This window comes from Chroicocephalus ridibundus, chromosome 7, assembly GCF_963924245.1.
Source record: "Chroicocephalus ridibundus chromosome 7, bChrRid1.1, whole genome shotgun sequence".
Taxonomy (NCBI): Eukaryota; Metazoa; Chordata; class Aves; order Charadriiformes; family Laridae; genus Chroicocephalus; species Chroicocephalus ridibundus.
Genome location: NC_086290.1, coordinates 50774410 through 50790734, shown reverse-complemented (window position 1 = coordinate 50790734; position 16325 = coordinate 50774410). Strand labels below are relative to the sequence as shown.

The window sequence follows — 16325 nt, the reverse complement described above, 5'->3', positions numbered from 1 at the left end:
TCCCACAAACACACTTACTACTGTTGGCATCATTCTTAATAATTACAAATTCAGTGTAATAACCACTTGAATCACCACACACTGAAGATGAAAACTAATTTTATTATACCAATTAATACCCCAGTCTGTATCACACACAAAAATTCTACATTTGTTTAGTATTCCCACGAACAAAATAAAATTTTAATGCAGCACTAGGCTCCAAATTATTCTGAAGACAGCAGTACTATAACCTATACCAGGAATACTTTTTAAACATGAAACCAAACAAAATTACACGTGTCCACGTTACACTATCCTAGAAGTTATATAATGCAATACTTACCTAAATTTCATTTCTTGGCAAAATGAAAGGTCATCTCTCCTCTCCATCATTACTTCTACTAACTGACATAGCTTAGTTTTTATTTGAATTGCATGCACCAAATTTCCAAGCACACGCACATACCTGAAGAAAAAAGAAAAAAAAGACTGATTAAATAATTGACGCTACTTCCCAGCACACGCCCACAGGTCTGACAAATCTTTTCAGCTCCACGCTGGAAGCTTCCCGCTGGCTGACCAGCAGACTTGCAGAATGGGTTAGCAAGTGATGGGGCTACATTTTTATATTTTCCAAGTGAGGAAGCCAGCCCTCACAGCAGCTGAAGAGAAGTACCAAATTTCTTCTGGACAAAGAAGTTTTCTATTAGTATAAAATTGAACAGAAATGTACCCTTCAGCTGACTTTTAACCACTAGCACCGTTGCACAGAAAAGAAACCAGGAACGCTAACACGAATGGGCCAAGCCATGGAATGGTTAGTTCTTTAAAGAAATACTTTATCCTACAGTATAAACAAGCTCCACGATTACTTGAAGTTTTCAGAACCATAAGGAGGAGGATGAGAAAATCAGCTGCTCCTTCTTCATGGATGCAAGCAGAAAAGATCAAAACTAGAAGAGTCTACCTTGTTTTTTAAACATATTACTTTGTATAGGTAGGTCAACAGGATTTCTTACCTAACCAGATTTAGCATCATTGTCTCAATACTAGCTTGTCCCAGATGCTCTGAGCTCCCTTCTGTATGATTGTCAAGCAAATTCTTCATTATAGCAATGGTTTGCTCTACAAACTGTGTGTTGGTCTCAGTTAACAAAACCTACGGGAAGAAAATTGGAAGCCTTAATTCTTAACACGCAAACCCAAAAAAGTGTTATTTATCAAATATACGGCAGCATTTCAAAGACCTAATTGAAAAGCATTTTTCTAGTATCACCTAGCCAAAAGAATTCCAATATATGTCAAGGCTAAATATGTCAATACTACCAGCCATAACGATTGTGAGAACATTCTCACAGATTCTGTACTCAGAGTTCACTTCAAATTCAAGAATGTTTTCAATTATTTGATGTTAAGTATAGCCTGGAATCACAAATACAATAATTATCAATACATGCTGTCAAATACAATCACAACGCTTGCAGGTTTTTTGAACTAAACACGAACAGATATCAATTTCAATTACTTATGTGAAAGACAAGACAGATGCTTTTCATTAAGACACAAACGTGAAGGAATATATCAACACTTTACCTGTCCTTGAGAATCAAAAAACTTGCTGATGGTATTCTTCAGTTTGTTAAACAGCATTGGATAAAGTGCTGGACTCAACTCCAAACCCACCAGATCTTTAATATTGGTCCGTATCTGAAGTCCCACTTTCTCATGGTTGCAGACCATCAGCGTCAACAATCGATCAATGAATTTGCTAACAGGCGTCTCCGTGTTCCCCTCGGTGGAGACCATAGATATCATGGAGCCCTTGCGCTCGCTGACAGGGCCCATGGGGGGGCTGTAGGTGGCCAACCCTGCGCTGCTGCGGTGCTGCAGGCACACTCCCCCGAGGGCACACAAGAACCCCGTCATGTTGATCCACTCCTGAAGAGAATCTGTGTCAGACAAGTCTATGGAGCCACCCCCGCTGACGTGAGACATTCGTCTCTTAACAATTGTCTTATGAAGACTTTCAGCAACCTGAAAAAGAATGGTGGAAGATGAAATCTCTTCAATTAAACAGATCAGAATTTTAAAGTATTCCGTAACACCTCCTACCATTTACAATTCCAGCCTCAAGAATTTTCTAAGATTCACCTTTTATAGTTCAATTCCCTGCTCTGCACCAGGATAAAGCATATTTAAACCATGACAGCCAGCAGCTCGTTTAAAAACGTCCAGTGAAAGGGATTTCATCATTTCTCTAGTTGTATTCCAGAGTTTTCACTATTCTTTTTTCCAATTTCTTTTTAATTTTTAAGCTCAGTCTCCATCCCCCTCACAGCAATTTAAGTCTAATTACTTCTTGGTCTCTTAGGAAGCACAGTGGACAAATGATTACCATTATTTTTCTGGAATACTTTCATTGAGCTTAAGTCTGCCTACAAAACTAATCTTCCAGATTAAAATTCAATTCCTTAAAATAAATAAGCTTACATTTTTAATTTCTAAGGGTTGAACCTATGGAAAAAATTCATAGTCACCTGCCCATCTTCCATTTTGGTCTTTGGATAGTTAAGGATTAGTTTTGTAGCTTGTTCCCACTTTGCATGTGTATCCTCCCAGGCCTAAAATAAGATATATCAAGATGTAACTTCAAAACTACTTGTAGCAACAGTATTTTCCGTTTTCAAAAAAAAAAAAAAAAATGCATGCAAAGAGCGTATGAAATCAGAAGAAAGTTTACCTCTGTGTTGCCAGCAGTCGGATGTTCAATGCGTCTTAGTAATGCCATCACTCTTTTCTGAAGAGCTGCTCTCCCTATAAAGGGGCACAGAACATTTGATCAGGTTTTTTGAAAATCCACCTATATCAAATATGAGATCTTTGAAAGTAATTATTTAATTAACAGAGGAACGTATCCCCTTGAAGTGTTTAGTAAAGGATTCCTCTTGTCACGCTTCAAAATCCTCACGAACACAGTCATCCAAATTCTCCGCTCTTTCTAGCAATTCCGATTAAGGTATTTCAATGAAAGCAGGAGTAGCAATTAAATCAAGAATATCAACCTGTTTCAGGAACTCAGACACAAATAATAGTCTTATTATACAGGTCGAAAGGTATTTCACAGATTCATAATTCTTACCTGTTGACATCATATTGCTAACAGATGCAAATTCCATGAAAGTATTGTAGTTTGGCAAAAAATTATGCACTGAGACTTCATCTACTCCACATCTGATATCTGCTTCCTCACAGAGGTGACGGAAACAGGACATTGCAACAAGGACTGCCTCAATATCCGGGCTCCACAAAAACATGTATAAGGCGACTTCCAATTTTGTTTGGGCTTGGCGACAAATTGGTGTTCCGCTGCATCCTGCTGTGCTTTCCTTGGGAAATGGAGAATTCCAAATTTGGTAATATTGCTTATGAATATGGCAATTTCATTAAAATTCAGCCTTATCCAAATTGTTCTTTAAAACTGCTTTTATTCCAGCAGGAATAAGCAATTCTAAACAAGATCAGCGTTCTTGCATGAACACAAGGGCTAAGAACCTGCTCCTTTCACAAGGATAACCGTGTATTTAAGAAAATCTTATTGATCCCAGAAAAAAACAAAATCAAAGTTTTGGCTCCTAAAAGACATTCTAAATATCCTCTTCACTTTTTTTTTTCCCCTGCAGCTAGAACTGGTAGTAAACTTAGGCTTGAGAAACTTGTCTGTCAAAGGGTATACCTTACTGAAATGCTTGATTGTATGATCCTTCACAGTACATTCAAACTGCATGTGATACTTTCCAAAGTGAGATTTCAGATTTATTAACAACAGACTAACATGTAGGGATACTATGTGCAATCCTAAGAAAAAAGTTATTCACCATTTTAACTTGAAAAAGGTGTGACTTTTTAAAGTCTGAAACATCATTATTAACCAGCACGTTAGATGCATACATTATGTAGGATACAGATGTCTTTTCCTCCTCAGAAATAATTGGTTTTATTTTTTAAAACTACTCTCAAAGTAATTTAATTTCCACTTGCACATAGGTTTTTCTCCCCAAGTGTTAAAAAGAATTATTATCATATATTACTTACCATGGAAGAATTCCCTTTCCCTTTCCTGAGGGTAGCTCCTGGAGCACAGCGAATCATCTCTTCATGGTCAAGAGAAATTTGACTAGTTCCACCTCCAGAGACATCATAAAGGAAGAGAAAGTGGCAGGAACTCCTATCTGATTGCTATCAAGAGATAGAACAAAAGTAAAGAATCAACTTATTTTTCAAAAAGGGTAAGGACGATAGATTTCGGGAAGGTAAGAAGACCTTCAACATTTACACAGTACTTTTCACACTGGTGCTCTCAGGGCTTTATGAAGTTACCCATATTAATGGTATCTAAGAATATTTCCCCTTAAGAAATTATCTGGAGAGTCATCCTCAAAAAACATCACCCTGAGGTAAGCACAAAATGATGCCTTTTCCTCCCTTTCTTGGAGCCTCCTGAAAGTCCGATAGGCTTCTTGGGTTTACTCCACAGAATAAATACTAACATAAATATGACTATAATTTAGATGTAATTAAGCCTAAAAAAGCCAAGCTCAGGAGTACTGTACATTTTATTCTATACGTTTTACATTAGATCAGAAAAGCAGGAACTGAGATTGTGAAGCAGAGGTCTAATAAGAACATTTATCTTTTTCTGATCCTGATACTAATGAACATGCTCTAAGCACTAAGAGGAAAGAGATTTTTAATTACTTCTTAACTGGAAGGAGAAGCATAATATTAAGCATACTCTCTACTTGAAGGACAGTTGATTTCCACTTTAGAGGCCAAAAGTAAAAGTCTTGCTGAATAGATAGACCAGAATGCCTGCGGCCCTCAGCTGCAACACGTGAGATTATATTTTACAAATATATGTTAAACTGGAGATACCAAAGAAGAAAACCTACTACTTGGCATCAACACAGCCAAAAGCTCAGTAACAGCTACTACAGTTGAAAACAGAAAAAAAGGAAAAAGTCATTTAAAGGTAAAATCCTGCTGCTGAAAGAAGACTTTTTAAGCATGCTATATACGACACATAAGATAGCATCCTTCTCATGTTAGCACAGCTACTTTCAGGTCAGATAGAAAAAATGGAAACCATTCATTTTTTCTACTAGATCTTTAATACAGAAAGTAGTATAGCAAGCCTGGGTTTAACTCTAGTAAGTATAGCATTACAATGTGTGCTTGGTTTGGAAAAAGTCTCTTGAGATGATCGGAAAGAAACAAGGCAGAATTCTAGGACTCACATGAACATGAGATCCAAAAAGAAATTCGATTTCATCCATGAAGAAGTATATTTTATCATAACTAACTTTCCCTTTTCCTCACCTTGTGGACTATTTCTCTTTGTATTAGGCAAATAGGTATCAGGCACCAGGTTTCTGCGAAACATACATTTTCCAGGCAAGTAAGACAACCTGTGTAGCTAGAGTAAAAAAAAATAAAAATAAAAAAAACAACCCTAAACCTAGCTTTGCTTAACAATTCCAATCAAGGGTGCCTCACAAAGCACCGCCCCTCTGCAGACAGGAAATCAGAAAACAGGAAGTGTAGGTGTAGCTATTAAATCTCTTCCAATCATAAAAATAAACTGGTAAATAAAGGGAGTGACAAAACAGAGAGCAATTCATTTTAATGATCCTAACAGGTAGATGTTAACATTTACTTACTTTGTTTTTTAGAAGAAATTTATTCCTACAGATGAGAATTTCTCGCAGCCACTTGAGGATTTCCGTACTGCTGAGCATCTGATGACTAGTTAGTTTCTTGCAGATATAAAAAAGCATTTGTGAACTGCAGCAAAATGAAATTCAGCATTAGCTTTACAACCTAGTAATATAATTTTTGAAGATATTACAACATTTCACATAGAAATAGGCAATTAGCATGAATACCCTATACATATACTAGCACGTATACATTTAGAATGTACAATAGATATAATATAGGTGAGTACTTTAAACGACAAGCTCCCCTCTGACCCTTCCCACCGCCCAGCTGGCCTCTGCAGTTCCCTAGAGGAAGTCAAGCGATGTGGGTACTTGTCAGAAGTGCGGACTCCAGGGCTGTCGAGTCAGAAGTCCTCCCTTTATCCACAGAACAGATACAGCACAGACAGTGGCAGTACAAGTTTACCTACACTGCTCTGACAACGTGTCTCAACTCTGTTCTGGAAGGAACACATCTAGGGATGTTCCTTCTTCATATCCATTCAGGCCTCACACTCTCTGTTAAAACTGCCAAAGGGTCCAAATTAGTGTCAATTTTAATGGGTTTTTCCCCCAGCCCGAACAGACCACAAACTCATTTCTACCATTAGAAGTTACAGCAATGAGTTTCGCCTAGGAGGGCTCAGCCCAAGCCCGTCCCCCAGGCAGCCCCGCGAGCCCCGTTCAGCAGTGGCACAGGCCAATTTGCTGATGCCGGTCAGAGCGTTCCTCCTGGATTCCTCTAGAACAAACATCTGTACCAATTCAGACTAGGTCCCCAAATATTTCTTTTAAAAATTGTTTAGCTCATGCAATCCTTAGAAATCCAAGTTTACAGATTCCTATTTTTTGGTTTAGCGTTCTGTGTAATTCTGACTTTTTTGGAACATTATTTTCCTTAATATTCTCCAAGAAATCAGCCGCAACAGCTGCTGTGAAGTTGTAAAAAGCAAGATGACTTTAATGAATAAAAATTCTTTAAATACACAGGAAAGATAAATGGAGATCCCAGGTCAGAGCAAACTACTACCTTCTTGAGGTGAGGGCTTCAGAGCCAAGAGCATGTCCTCATTTGAGGTAAAACAGAACGAATTTTCTGTTTTGTAATTTTACTTTTTAGCTGGGCAAATCCACACTTCTGGAATTGCTCAGCATTACCCTCCCTCAGCCCCAAAAAGATCAAACTGAATTTAAACAAGTAGTAAACATTTGAATGAGGTGGAAAAATCTCTAACTTTTCAAACTGATTATAATTTCTACACCTTAACATCAGGCTGAAGAGAGTCATTAAGCAAGCCAGAAAAATGTTTGTTGTATTTGTTAAATCCATGAAGTATAAGGAAGATAAAACGTTATTATGAACACACATAATAATTTTGACTACAGATTCGTGCCGATGTTGCACAGGTTTCCCAAAACATTCACAGCTATTTCAAAAGAGCAGACAAATCAAAGCAGCTATTTCTCTAATTTACAAAAGTTAACTCACACACCTAATTTCCCAGAACGTTTCTATAGGTGCATCAGGGTTCCATAAGTCGATGCTGTCTAACTGGTGTAGAACTAGCAAGGCCTAAATCCAAAACAAAGTATTTTCACTTAAAGGCAGAAATGTACAGAATACATCAGCATAGGCAGAGAAACAGGTGCAATCACATGGTAATTAGTTGTTTTAAGAACAACAAAAGACATAAATAGCATTTTATATAGAAGAACAAGAGTTCATTGTTGGTCCATGTCAAAAGCATTTCATTTTAGTCTTTATTACACACTTATATAAACCAAACCTAGAAGTTTTACTTTGTATTTCCATACTAGACACATAGACACAATGTTTTTAGAAGACAGGTTTTGCCTTTAACATTTACTTAATGTCCAGCTGCACAAAAATTAACTTAACCAATCCTACGGGTATAAACTTCTAGTGGCAACACCAAAACATCCATAGTTGAAGCTCTTTGCCAAGGCAGGAGAGGCAAATACTTTGCTCTTTGTAACCATTTTGGCGATTTGTTAGCTTCTCCAGTCAAAGAGAAGCGGGAAGATTTCAGTAGCCTTGGGGTATCCTGTATGCTCTCCATCCCCCCCACCTCCCAGTCACGCAGGACCAACTGTGAGGAAAATGTCAGCCTTTTCCTCACAGCCGTTTAGAAACACAGCGAGAAAGGGTGAGATTGATGGTGTTCTCTGCGAGGATGGAGCAGAGGAACTGTCAAGCTGCAGCTGATCGACATCGGGGAGGAACAGGCCACATTATGAGGTGCAGGTGCTTTTTGATATTTCCTCATAGGCCTTTCCTGCAAAACTCTCAGTGCAGGAGACATTTAGGAAAAAAACCAATAGAGAGCGAACTCTGAGACACAGAACTCCACAGCTAATCAATACTTCAGAGCTGCTACAAAAGCCTTGATTTGTCTGTGCGGTAGTCATTTGGCATGAAGACCATTCCCCCCTTACCTCCATGGCTTCTTGTGCTATATCTGGCATGCTGGATTGCGGAACGAGCTGCACAAGGCCCGTAATTAACTCCGCCGTGCTGCCTTGCGTCTCAGGCCCTTGCTTCCTTGGATTCTAAACAGCAAAAAGGAAAAGCAAGTTTAAGTTGTAAAACTTTTTTATGACTGACCAAGTTACCGACTGCTTCAGAGGCATTCCTGTAATTAAACTAGGTGGATTTCTGGATCTTTAAGAGAGTACTTCATTTTTTATTTTTTAAGCTATGATACTCCTTGCATATCATATCTTTGACAGAATTTAAATATTTTTAAATTAAACAATAAACAGACCTGAGAAAATGGAAGATCTTTCCACTCACTGAAATGATGACTAATTTCCCCCCCCTTATTTTAATTTTTTTCTTGTTGTATTCCCCGATCCTGCCCCACCCCCTGCAGAGTTACAGAGCTTTATTCTCCCTTTCATTGTGTTGCTCTGGTTCTGTACAATTTCTTACAGTTTCTTTTTGGTTTTGTCTTTTTCGTTTGAAAGCACAGAAGCATTATAACCAGAGAAAAAAAATGAGTAGGGAAGTATCCTAGATGCCTAGATCTTTTTAATTTTTATTGATTTAGTAGCTTCAAAAGTAAATTTTACTATAAATGAATAGTATGATATACTTACACAGAGCAAAAGCTTTGGATCAGCATGGATCAGTTTTACCAAGGATAACAGCAAGAACTTGTAGCTTCTGGTTTCCAAATCAGTAGGTTTTTCTTTAAATTTAAGGCTTGTCATTTTCTCCTTAAATGTAAGACTCTGATGGAAGGAAAAAAAAAAAAACAGTCATTGTCAGTAAGGTACTCTACACAGTAATTATTATTAAACATCCTATGAATTGTATTGATCTTATAATCTACAATTAATGAAAAAGTTCAAAAGTATATAACATCCACTGAAGTATGGTCACATAGCCTTCTACTTGAAAATCTCCTTTTGCATATGCTATCACTTTATTATAGCTTTAAAGTTTCCTTAAGAATTGTTTTAGTGAGCTGCACGTAGACATAAGAAAAGTTTTTGCATAAGAAACTGTGGCAAAAGAAAAATGGATAAAAGGGACAAAAAGAATTTACAGGGATTTTCTCTGGTCTGAGAAAGAAATAAAAATAAATGTTTCCAAATAAGCTTGAATACATGAGAGGGCGGGGAACTTTTCTCCAAAGGCAAAATATTCTCTTTATTTTCTGCCATAATCACAGTCTGGATGATAGCATTTTCATCTCTACAGCCTCTGAAAAATCCACCTCTCAGTTTCCACAAGGTACATTGTGCATTGCTTAAGTAAATAAAAAAAAACAGATCTCACTTCATCTGAAAAATCAGTAAACTACTCCTGTGCCAGCCAACTTCCTTGTGGGAAATGGAGGACATTCTAAGTACGTATTGAGCGTTCACATAACGTATTCTGGTTTGACTCCAGTGTGAACTATGTCACGTTCTACCACTGCTGGTCACACAACAGAATGCAAGCAGCAATGTCTGACCGATATGTTTAACAAAGAGTCATCCAGCGTTGGCTGGGAAATAAGTGTATATGGATGCTACCAGTCGTAAGGATTTAAAATACTGAGTTTATGCTTCGATCCTACAGTGCGCACAACCCTTCAAAGCAAACCCTGTTGTATGGCAATCAACTGCAGTTTCTTGATCACTACAAAAATAATTTGGATGCACACTAAAGTCTGTGAAAAATACTATATATGTGTGTCTGTTTATATATATATATATATACACACACATATAAATAAATATATAAAAAAATGTGAACTTGCATTAATTGGTCCGCAGTATGTCCAAAGACAAAAGATTCTCATTAAGGGAATTCTGAGAAGAGGCACATGGCAAAAGAAGCTGATTCGCTTCTGTGAAGTGATTTATTTACTTTACACAATCAAAACTAAAGACTATCAATAAACAAAGACCGGGACCTGACTGCTCTCTGCAAATATATCAAGGGGATAAACACCAGTCTGAAGCTAACAGACAACACCAGAACAAGAACAAATGGGGATAAGTTAGACATAAATAAGTTTAGGCTGGAAATTAGAAAACAGTTCTAACCACCAGAGCGGGCAGATTCTGGAAGAGCATCGTGATGGAAAATTAGGGGGCAGAAAGAAAAGAACAGAACCAATAAAAAGCCTTTCCCTCCAGGAAGGAGCTGAAGTGGTCGTGAGAGGGATGGCCTGGCCCCCGCCAAGCAGAGTGCTGAGAGGTCTCCTCCAGCCCTGCTTTCCTGGGTGAAACACGCTACCCCATGGAGCGACTGCAGCGGTAACTATGCACAGAAAAGGCCGAGCAAGGAAAGGCTTTTCTGCGGTAGTTACAATGGGTCATACTTACAGCAACAGAGGCCCACTGCCATGCAAAACAGTGACTGGTTGGCATCTGACCGTGTGAGCGACAGCCGCCATTAAGAACGGAAAATAAGAAGCAGAAGACAAAGCACCACCAATCAATGTCAGAGTTGCCAGAGTTGCTATTTTCTCAACAGATTAATATATACATGTAAAAAGCAAGTTAAACATGTTGTGGCTTTCAACTAAAGGTATTTTGATCATTTGCTTTCATTTGAGAAGCCCGATAGGAGTATTTTCATGTATCATTTTAGGCCTTCTTCTAAAACAACCAATGAAGTTCACTTGACACATCGAGAGTCCTAAATAGGAAGTTCAGAAGAAAGGCAATGCAGCTGCATGTGAACTTACTGAAAAAATTTGGATAAACTACAAATTTGAATTTACTCAATATTTTTTCTAAGACAACCAAGAATATTGACTTTATTTCATACTGGTTGAGAAATCTTTTACTTTGTTGCTGTCACCAAGACCAGTCAACTTGCTCAACGGAAAGCAAGCAAGACAAATGAAAAGAAGAAATATTCATGCTAATCATGGTAAAAGCATTGCAGTTTTCAGAAATTATCTTCACATACAGAATGCTTTTGTTTTTCAGATTAAACACGAATGGACATATTACCTGGCCATTCACACAGCAAGAAAGCTTAAAATGAAGAATTAGCCACAGAGGACAGTTACAGAAGAAATATTTCTATGTTGCCAGTTTAAAAGCAGCATGAAAACTGAGATACATCAGTAACTGGCTAGAAACAGTCAGTCAATACACCAAACCTGCAAAGTTCACAGAGCATGTATGGCTCTCTGTTGCTTTTTGGATTGCAATGTTCTTCCCCCCTCTAGTTTCCAGTCTAAAGTTAATGAATAAAAAAGCTGAAATGGAATGGGGATGCAGGCAAAGCAACAGGTTTGTGTTTTAACAGCTTGTTTAAATGTCTTACCGGAGTCATGCGAATTGCTGGATGTGCCCCGCAGCCCTGGATGGCTTTATGGAGCGTCTCGCTGAACATGCTGCGGAGCTCCATGGAATGGCAGTACACAGCATCAATCCTGGGCCACCAGTCCAGCGCCGACTGGAACGAAAACACAGGAATGCTCAGACCATAAACTGGCAACATATGAGTTAGAGTAGGATTTATTTTATACCTCTAAAAGTTGCAAAAGCTGTAGTATAATTAACCTTTACATGAGTATTTTACACAGTATTACCAATATGTTAATTTTGTTTTCTCACCTCAACTCATCATACTTAAACAAGTTGTAACAGAAGCAAGACTTCCACCTTAGCTCCTTACTATATTACTCTGCTTTCTGAACAAGCACAAACTCTGAAACTATGAATGCAGGAAACCACAGTAGATTTCAGGATATTGAATGCTAGTAATACTTCAAAACAAATAATGTGCACTCAATTCATCGTGATACACTAAACAAGATAGAAAATTGGTATTTTAAGTGCTTGATAATATCTGAAAAGCTGTATTATTCCACCACAGATACACCACCACGTCTACAGTAGCATTTTCTCCCGTATTTGTAAAAGTGTCTAAAAGGGGAGGCACTTTGTTTAGATGTTAAACAAATGTTTAAAAACAAACACTTTTTGTTTTTAAATATAGTGTTTTCATTACAATGTTGGGATAAATTAAATAGAAAACGTTATGTAAATTACGTAAAGCTGGTTACTCAACACTGATTCTATTCTATTCTACAAGAAGGGTCGGAAGGAGGGTCCGGGGAACTACAGGCCTGTCAGCCTGACCTCGGTACCAGGAAAGATCATGGAGAGGATCATCTTGAGTGAGCTCTCACGGCAAGTGCAGGGCAGCCAAGGGATCAGCGCCAGCCAGCACGGGTTTAGGAAAGGGAGGTCCTGCTTAACCAACCCAATCTCTTTCTAAGACCATGTGACCCGCCTTCTGGATGCGGGGAAGGCTGTGGACGTTGTCTGTCTGGATTTTAGTAAGGCCTTTGACACCGTCCCCCACAGCATTCTCCTGGAGAAGCTGGCGAATCATGGCATAGACAAGTGTACTCTTTGCTGGGTTAAAAACTGGCTGGATGGCCGTGCCCAGAGAGTTGTGATTAATGGGGTGAAATCCTCTTGGCGGCCGGTCACCAGTGGTGTCCCTCAGGGCTCAGTTTTGGGGCCAGGTTTGTTTAATATCTTTATCAATGATCTGGATGAGGGGATTGAGTGCACCCTCAGTAAGTTCGCAGACAACACCAAACTAGGTGGGAGCGTTGATCTGCTTGAGGGTAGGAAGGCTCTACAGAGGGACCCGGACAGGCTGGATCAACGGGCCAAGGCCCTGTTGTCTGAGGTTTAATAAGGCCAAGTGCCGGGTCCTGCATTTCGGTCACAACAACCCCAAGCAACGCTACAGGCTTGGGGAAGAGTGGCTGGAAAGCTGCCCAGCAGAAAAGGACCTGGGGGTGCTGGTGGACGGCCAGCTTAACATGAGCCAGCAGCGTGCCCAGGTGGCCAAGAAGGCCAACAGCATTCTGGCTTGTATCAGGAACAGCGTGGCCAGCAGGAGTAGGGAAGGGATCGTGCCTCTGTACTCGGCACTGGTGAGGCCTCACCTCGAGTGCTGTGTTCAGTTCTGGGCCCCTCTGTACAAGAGGGACATTGAAGTGCTGGAGCGTGTCCAGAGGAGAGCTACCAGGCTGGTGAGGGGGCTGGAGACCAGGTCATATGAGGAGAGGCTGAGGGAGCTGGGCATGTTTAACTTGGAGAAGAGGAGGCTGAAGGGAGACCTCATTGCCCTCTACAACTCCCTGAAAGGAGGGTGTAGAGAGGTGGGTGTTGGCCTCTTCTCCCAGGTGAATAATGACAGGAGCAGAGGAAATGGTCTGAAGTTGCGGCAGGGGAGGTTTAGATTAGATATTAGGAAGAATTACTTTACTGAAAGAGTGGTCAGGCACTGGAGCAGCCTGCCCAGGGAGGTGCTTGAGTCACCATCCCTAGACATATTTAAGAAACATCTAGATTTGGCACTTCAGGGCATGCTCTAGTGGCAGAGATTGTAGGGGGGTTTTTTGTGTGTGTGTGGTCGGACTCGATCTCAAAGGTCCTTTCCAACCATGAAGATTCTATGATTCTATTTTCTATTTTTCAGGAAAGTATTTCTGAACAGTATAAAAATTAAAGTTGTATTTTACTGACTTAAAGTACAGTAACACACTGAAGATAAACAACTGCACAAACTTTCAAAATACTTTTGGCACTCAGTATTTACTAAAATTTTACGCTGTTTGTATTCATACTCGATCAACTCCCTGAGCAAAGCCATGAGGCCAGCTCCTCCCCTAAGTTCCCGTGTCAATATACTAGGAGTAGTAGAAGGTGGTGTAACAATCTATGTCCTGAGGGCGGTTTTCATTTATCAATAAAGCAGTACCTATTAGAAAACCAGAGACTATAAGACTCATCTATCATCCCACATGAGAGGTATTAAAAGACATTTGTATTGAAATTTTATATTGGAATACAAGCTCTCAAACTGGGAACCCAACTGGTGGACAGCATGAACAAAGATGTCTGTGTCCCTCCTTATTAGCAAGCAACGCTTGCTGTGCGGATACAGGCACCGAGATTTGGTCTACCATTCACATTGTATTTAACAAGCAGATACTGATCTGAATAGAAGCCGCAGATTGCTGGGTTGATTAAATACTTTCAGAACTTACATTTGTGATTATTCGGTGGAGTGAATTTACCAGTACGTAATGAAATGTTGATGGGGAATTCTGTGCCAAGCAGATCTACAATAAAAATACATAAAAGACACTTAGGAACATCTTTTTCTTTACCATCTTTCTTATCACGCTGAATAACATACCAGAGCCTTTTTATTAAATTGACAGCTGTCAAATCTAAACATGAGAAAGTCTAACCGTCTAAGAAAAGATTTATGAAAACATGCAGACATTTATTACTAAGGGTTATTTATACAGTTGAACTTATTTATGAGCTTCCAGCTGCTGTTAGCACATGGCTTATAACTGACAGGTCATCAATAGTACATGGAGAATGACTTACCAGTAGGTAGTGTTCTCACCTTAAAGTGTTGGTTATTATGAGGGTTTATGCGGAAGCAGGAAACTAAGCAGTCAATCATAAGGTCCACATCCGCATTTTGATTGCCTCTTGAAAAAGGTTTGCTTGGATTAAACAGCAAATTCTATGTATTTCAAAAGAATAAAAATATATAAATCAGATACCAAGATTATTCTTGTCTACTTTCCAACACAAAACTTCCCACTGAAAAACACTACGGTATTCTATTAAGGAGAAATTAAAAGTTTATTTCAGTATTTTAAAATCCTAGTTTCTCCATTGCAATTAGGAAACAGACATTTTTACCTTAAGATCTACCACCATGGACTGCACTAGTAGGAAAATGACGGAATTATCTTCCCAGTTGATGTAGGTAGACGCTTTGCACAGTTTAACACACGCAATAGCAGCACTTTCCGTCAGCTGTCTGCTCCCACTGTGGCCTGCAAGTGCTTTCCTGAGATTGTCCAGGAACAGTTTCTGCAGAATTCAAAATAGGAATAGTTACAACCAGAGCTTTGGTCATCTGCGGTCAGGACTTTTAGATCCTTAAATATTAAAAACAAACAACATTGCATTTTCTGATCAGAAATCATGGGCATTGGGATTGCAAAAAACAACTTGATGCAGCATTCTGGAGCAGTTATGTTTATTACAGACATTCCGTTTGAACGATCTAGGGCAATCAGAATGGCACAAAGGTAGATGGTTGTTTACTCTTAACCGTAATGTTTGCAGCCACATCAAATTCAACATCTGCTACAGGGACTGCAGTTACGGAACACGCAGTACACGCTGCAGAAGCCCAGATCAGTACAATATAGGCCAGCTAGAAGCAACGCTAAGTCTGTTACTGGTGGGGGCAGGGGAAAAATCACATCACTAGGATTCAAATCTCCAAGGAGATGTAAAAGTTCTGAAATAACATTGCTTGGGACATACTATCTGCATGAATTATTGACAGTGAAAGAACATATGTTAGGTGAGAACTTAAAAAGGGTGCAGAAATTTACATATGGAATTGCAATGTACTTTTTGGGCAGGAAAGACAAAATAAAATACACCTGAAATACAGAGTAAGCAGAGACAAGCATCCTCTAGAAATCAGAACCAGAATTCGCATACTTTTCTTCTCTTACCTTGTTCATTTTAGTTTCCTCTACCACATCCTTTGCAATATCTTGGATTATCTCTGGACACAGGACCAGGAGTATGATTTGCAGTGGCCAAACTGCTGCTTTACGTTTTGTGCTTTCAGCAAAGCCATCCACTAAGTCAAACAACTTCTCTGCACAATCTGCATAAAATACAACCCCAAGTTCAAGACCAACTTTAATTATGAAAAGGTAAAGAATAGCTATAAAGGAGCAGAAGGATAGCTCCACCTACACAGAAAAAAGTTCTGTTTTGCACATTACTGGGGATGAAATCAACCCAGTTAAAGACACGGTCTTCCTGAAAATATCGTTTTTCCTCTTTTTGACTAGAGACAAATACAGATGATGTTCTCGTAAGTTTTTTTTTCCCCTGTATCAAGATGAAAATTATATATTTAAAGAGTTGCCATCTTTTGGGGTTTATTTCTTTGTGTTGCAAGCCACAAAATGAATCCCTTTAAAAGGTGAGTCAAGAAAGAAAAGAGATAGCAACATACCCTTACTTGCCCTG

At 39.1% G+C, this 16325-nt stretch overlaps 1 protein-coding gene across 4 annotated transcripts in view; it reads right to left on the bottom strand.

The window, feature by feature from the left end:
- The window catches only part of NF1 (neurofibromin 1), a 96518-nt gene that overhangs the window by 62844 nt on the left and 17349 nt on the right, over positions 1 to 16325 (bottom strand). For 2 of the 4 annotated variants that reach the window (XM_063342550.1, XM_063342552.1), the window contains exons 8-24: positions 15797 to 15954; positions 14964 to 15137; positions 14659 to 14781; positions 14288 to 14362; positions 11536 to 11667; positions 10581 to 10625; positions 8859 to 8993; positions 8196 to 8309; positions 7232 to 7311; positions 5700 to 5823; positions 4075 to 4218; positions 3122 to 3368; positions 2723 to 2796; positions 2520 to 2603; positions 1576 to 2016; positions 1002 to 1141; positions 326 to 448 (exon numbers count right to left, since the gene is read on the bottom strand). In XM_063342550.1, the coding sequence (XP_063198620.1) occupies positions 326 to 448; positions 1002 to 1141; positions 1576 to 2016; positions 2520 to 2603; positions 2723 to 2796; positions 3122 to 3368; positions 4075 to 4218; positions 5700 to 5823; positions 7232 to 7311; positions 8196 to 8309; positions 8859 to 8993; positions 10581 to 10625; positions 11536 to 11667; positions 14288 to 14362; positions 14659 to 14781; positions 14964 to 15137; positions 15797 to 15954 (2413 nt within the window). The remainder of the gene's footprint in view (positions 1 to 325; positions 449 to 1001; positions 1142 to 1575; positions 2017 to 2519; positions 2604 to 2722; positions 2797 to 3121; positions 3369 to 4074; positions 4219 to 5699; positions 5824 to 7231; positions 7312 to 8195; positions 8310 to 8858; positions 8994 to 10580; positions 10626 to 11535; positions 11668 to 14287; positions 14363 to 14658; positions 14782 to 14963; positions 15138 to 15796; positions 15955 to 16325) is intronic. The other 2 variants (XM_063342551.1, XM_063342553.1) reach the window with 1 other exon arrangement.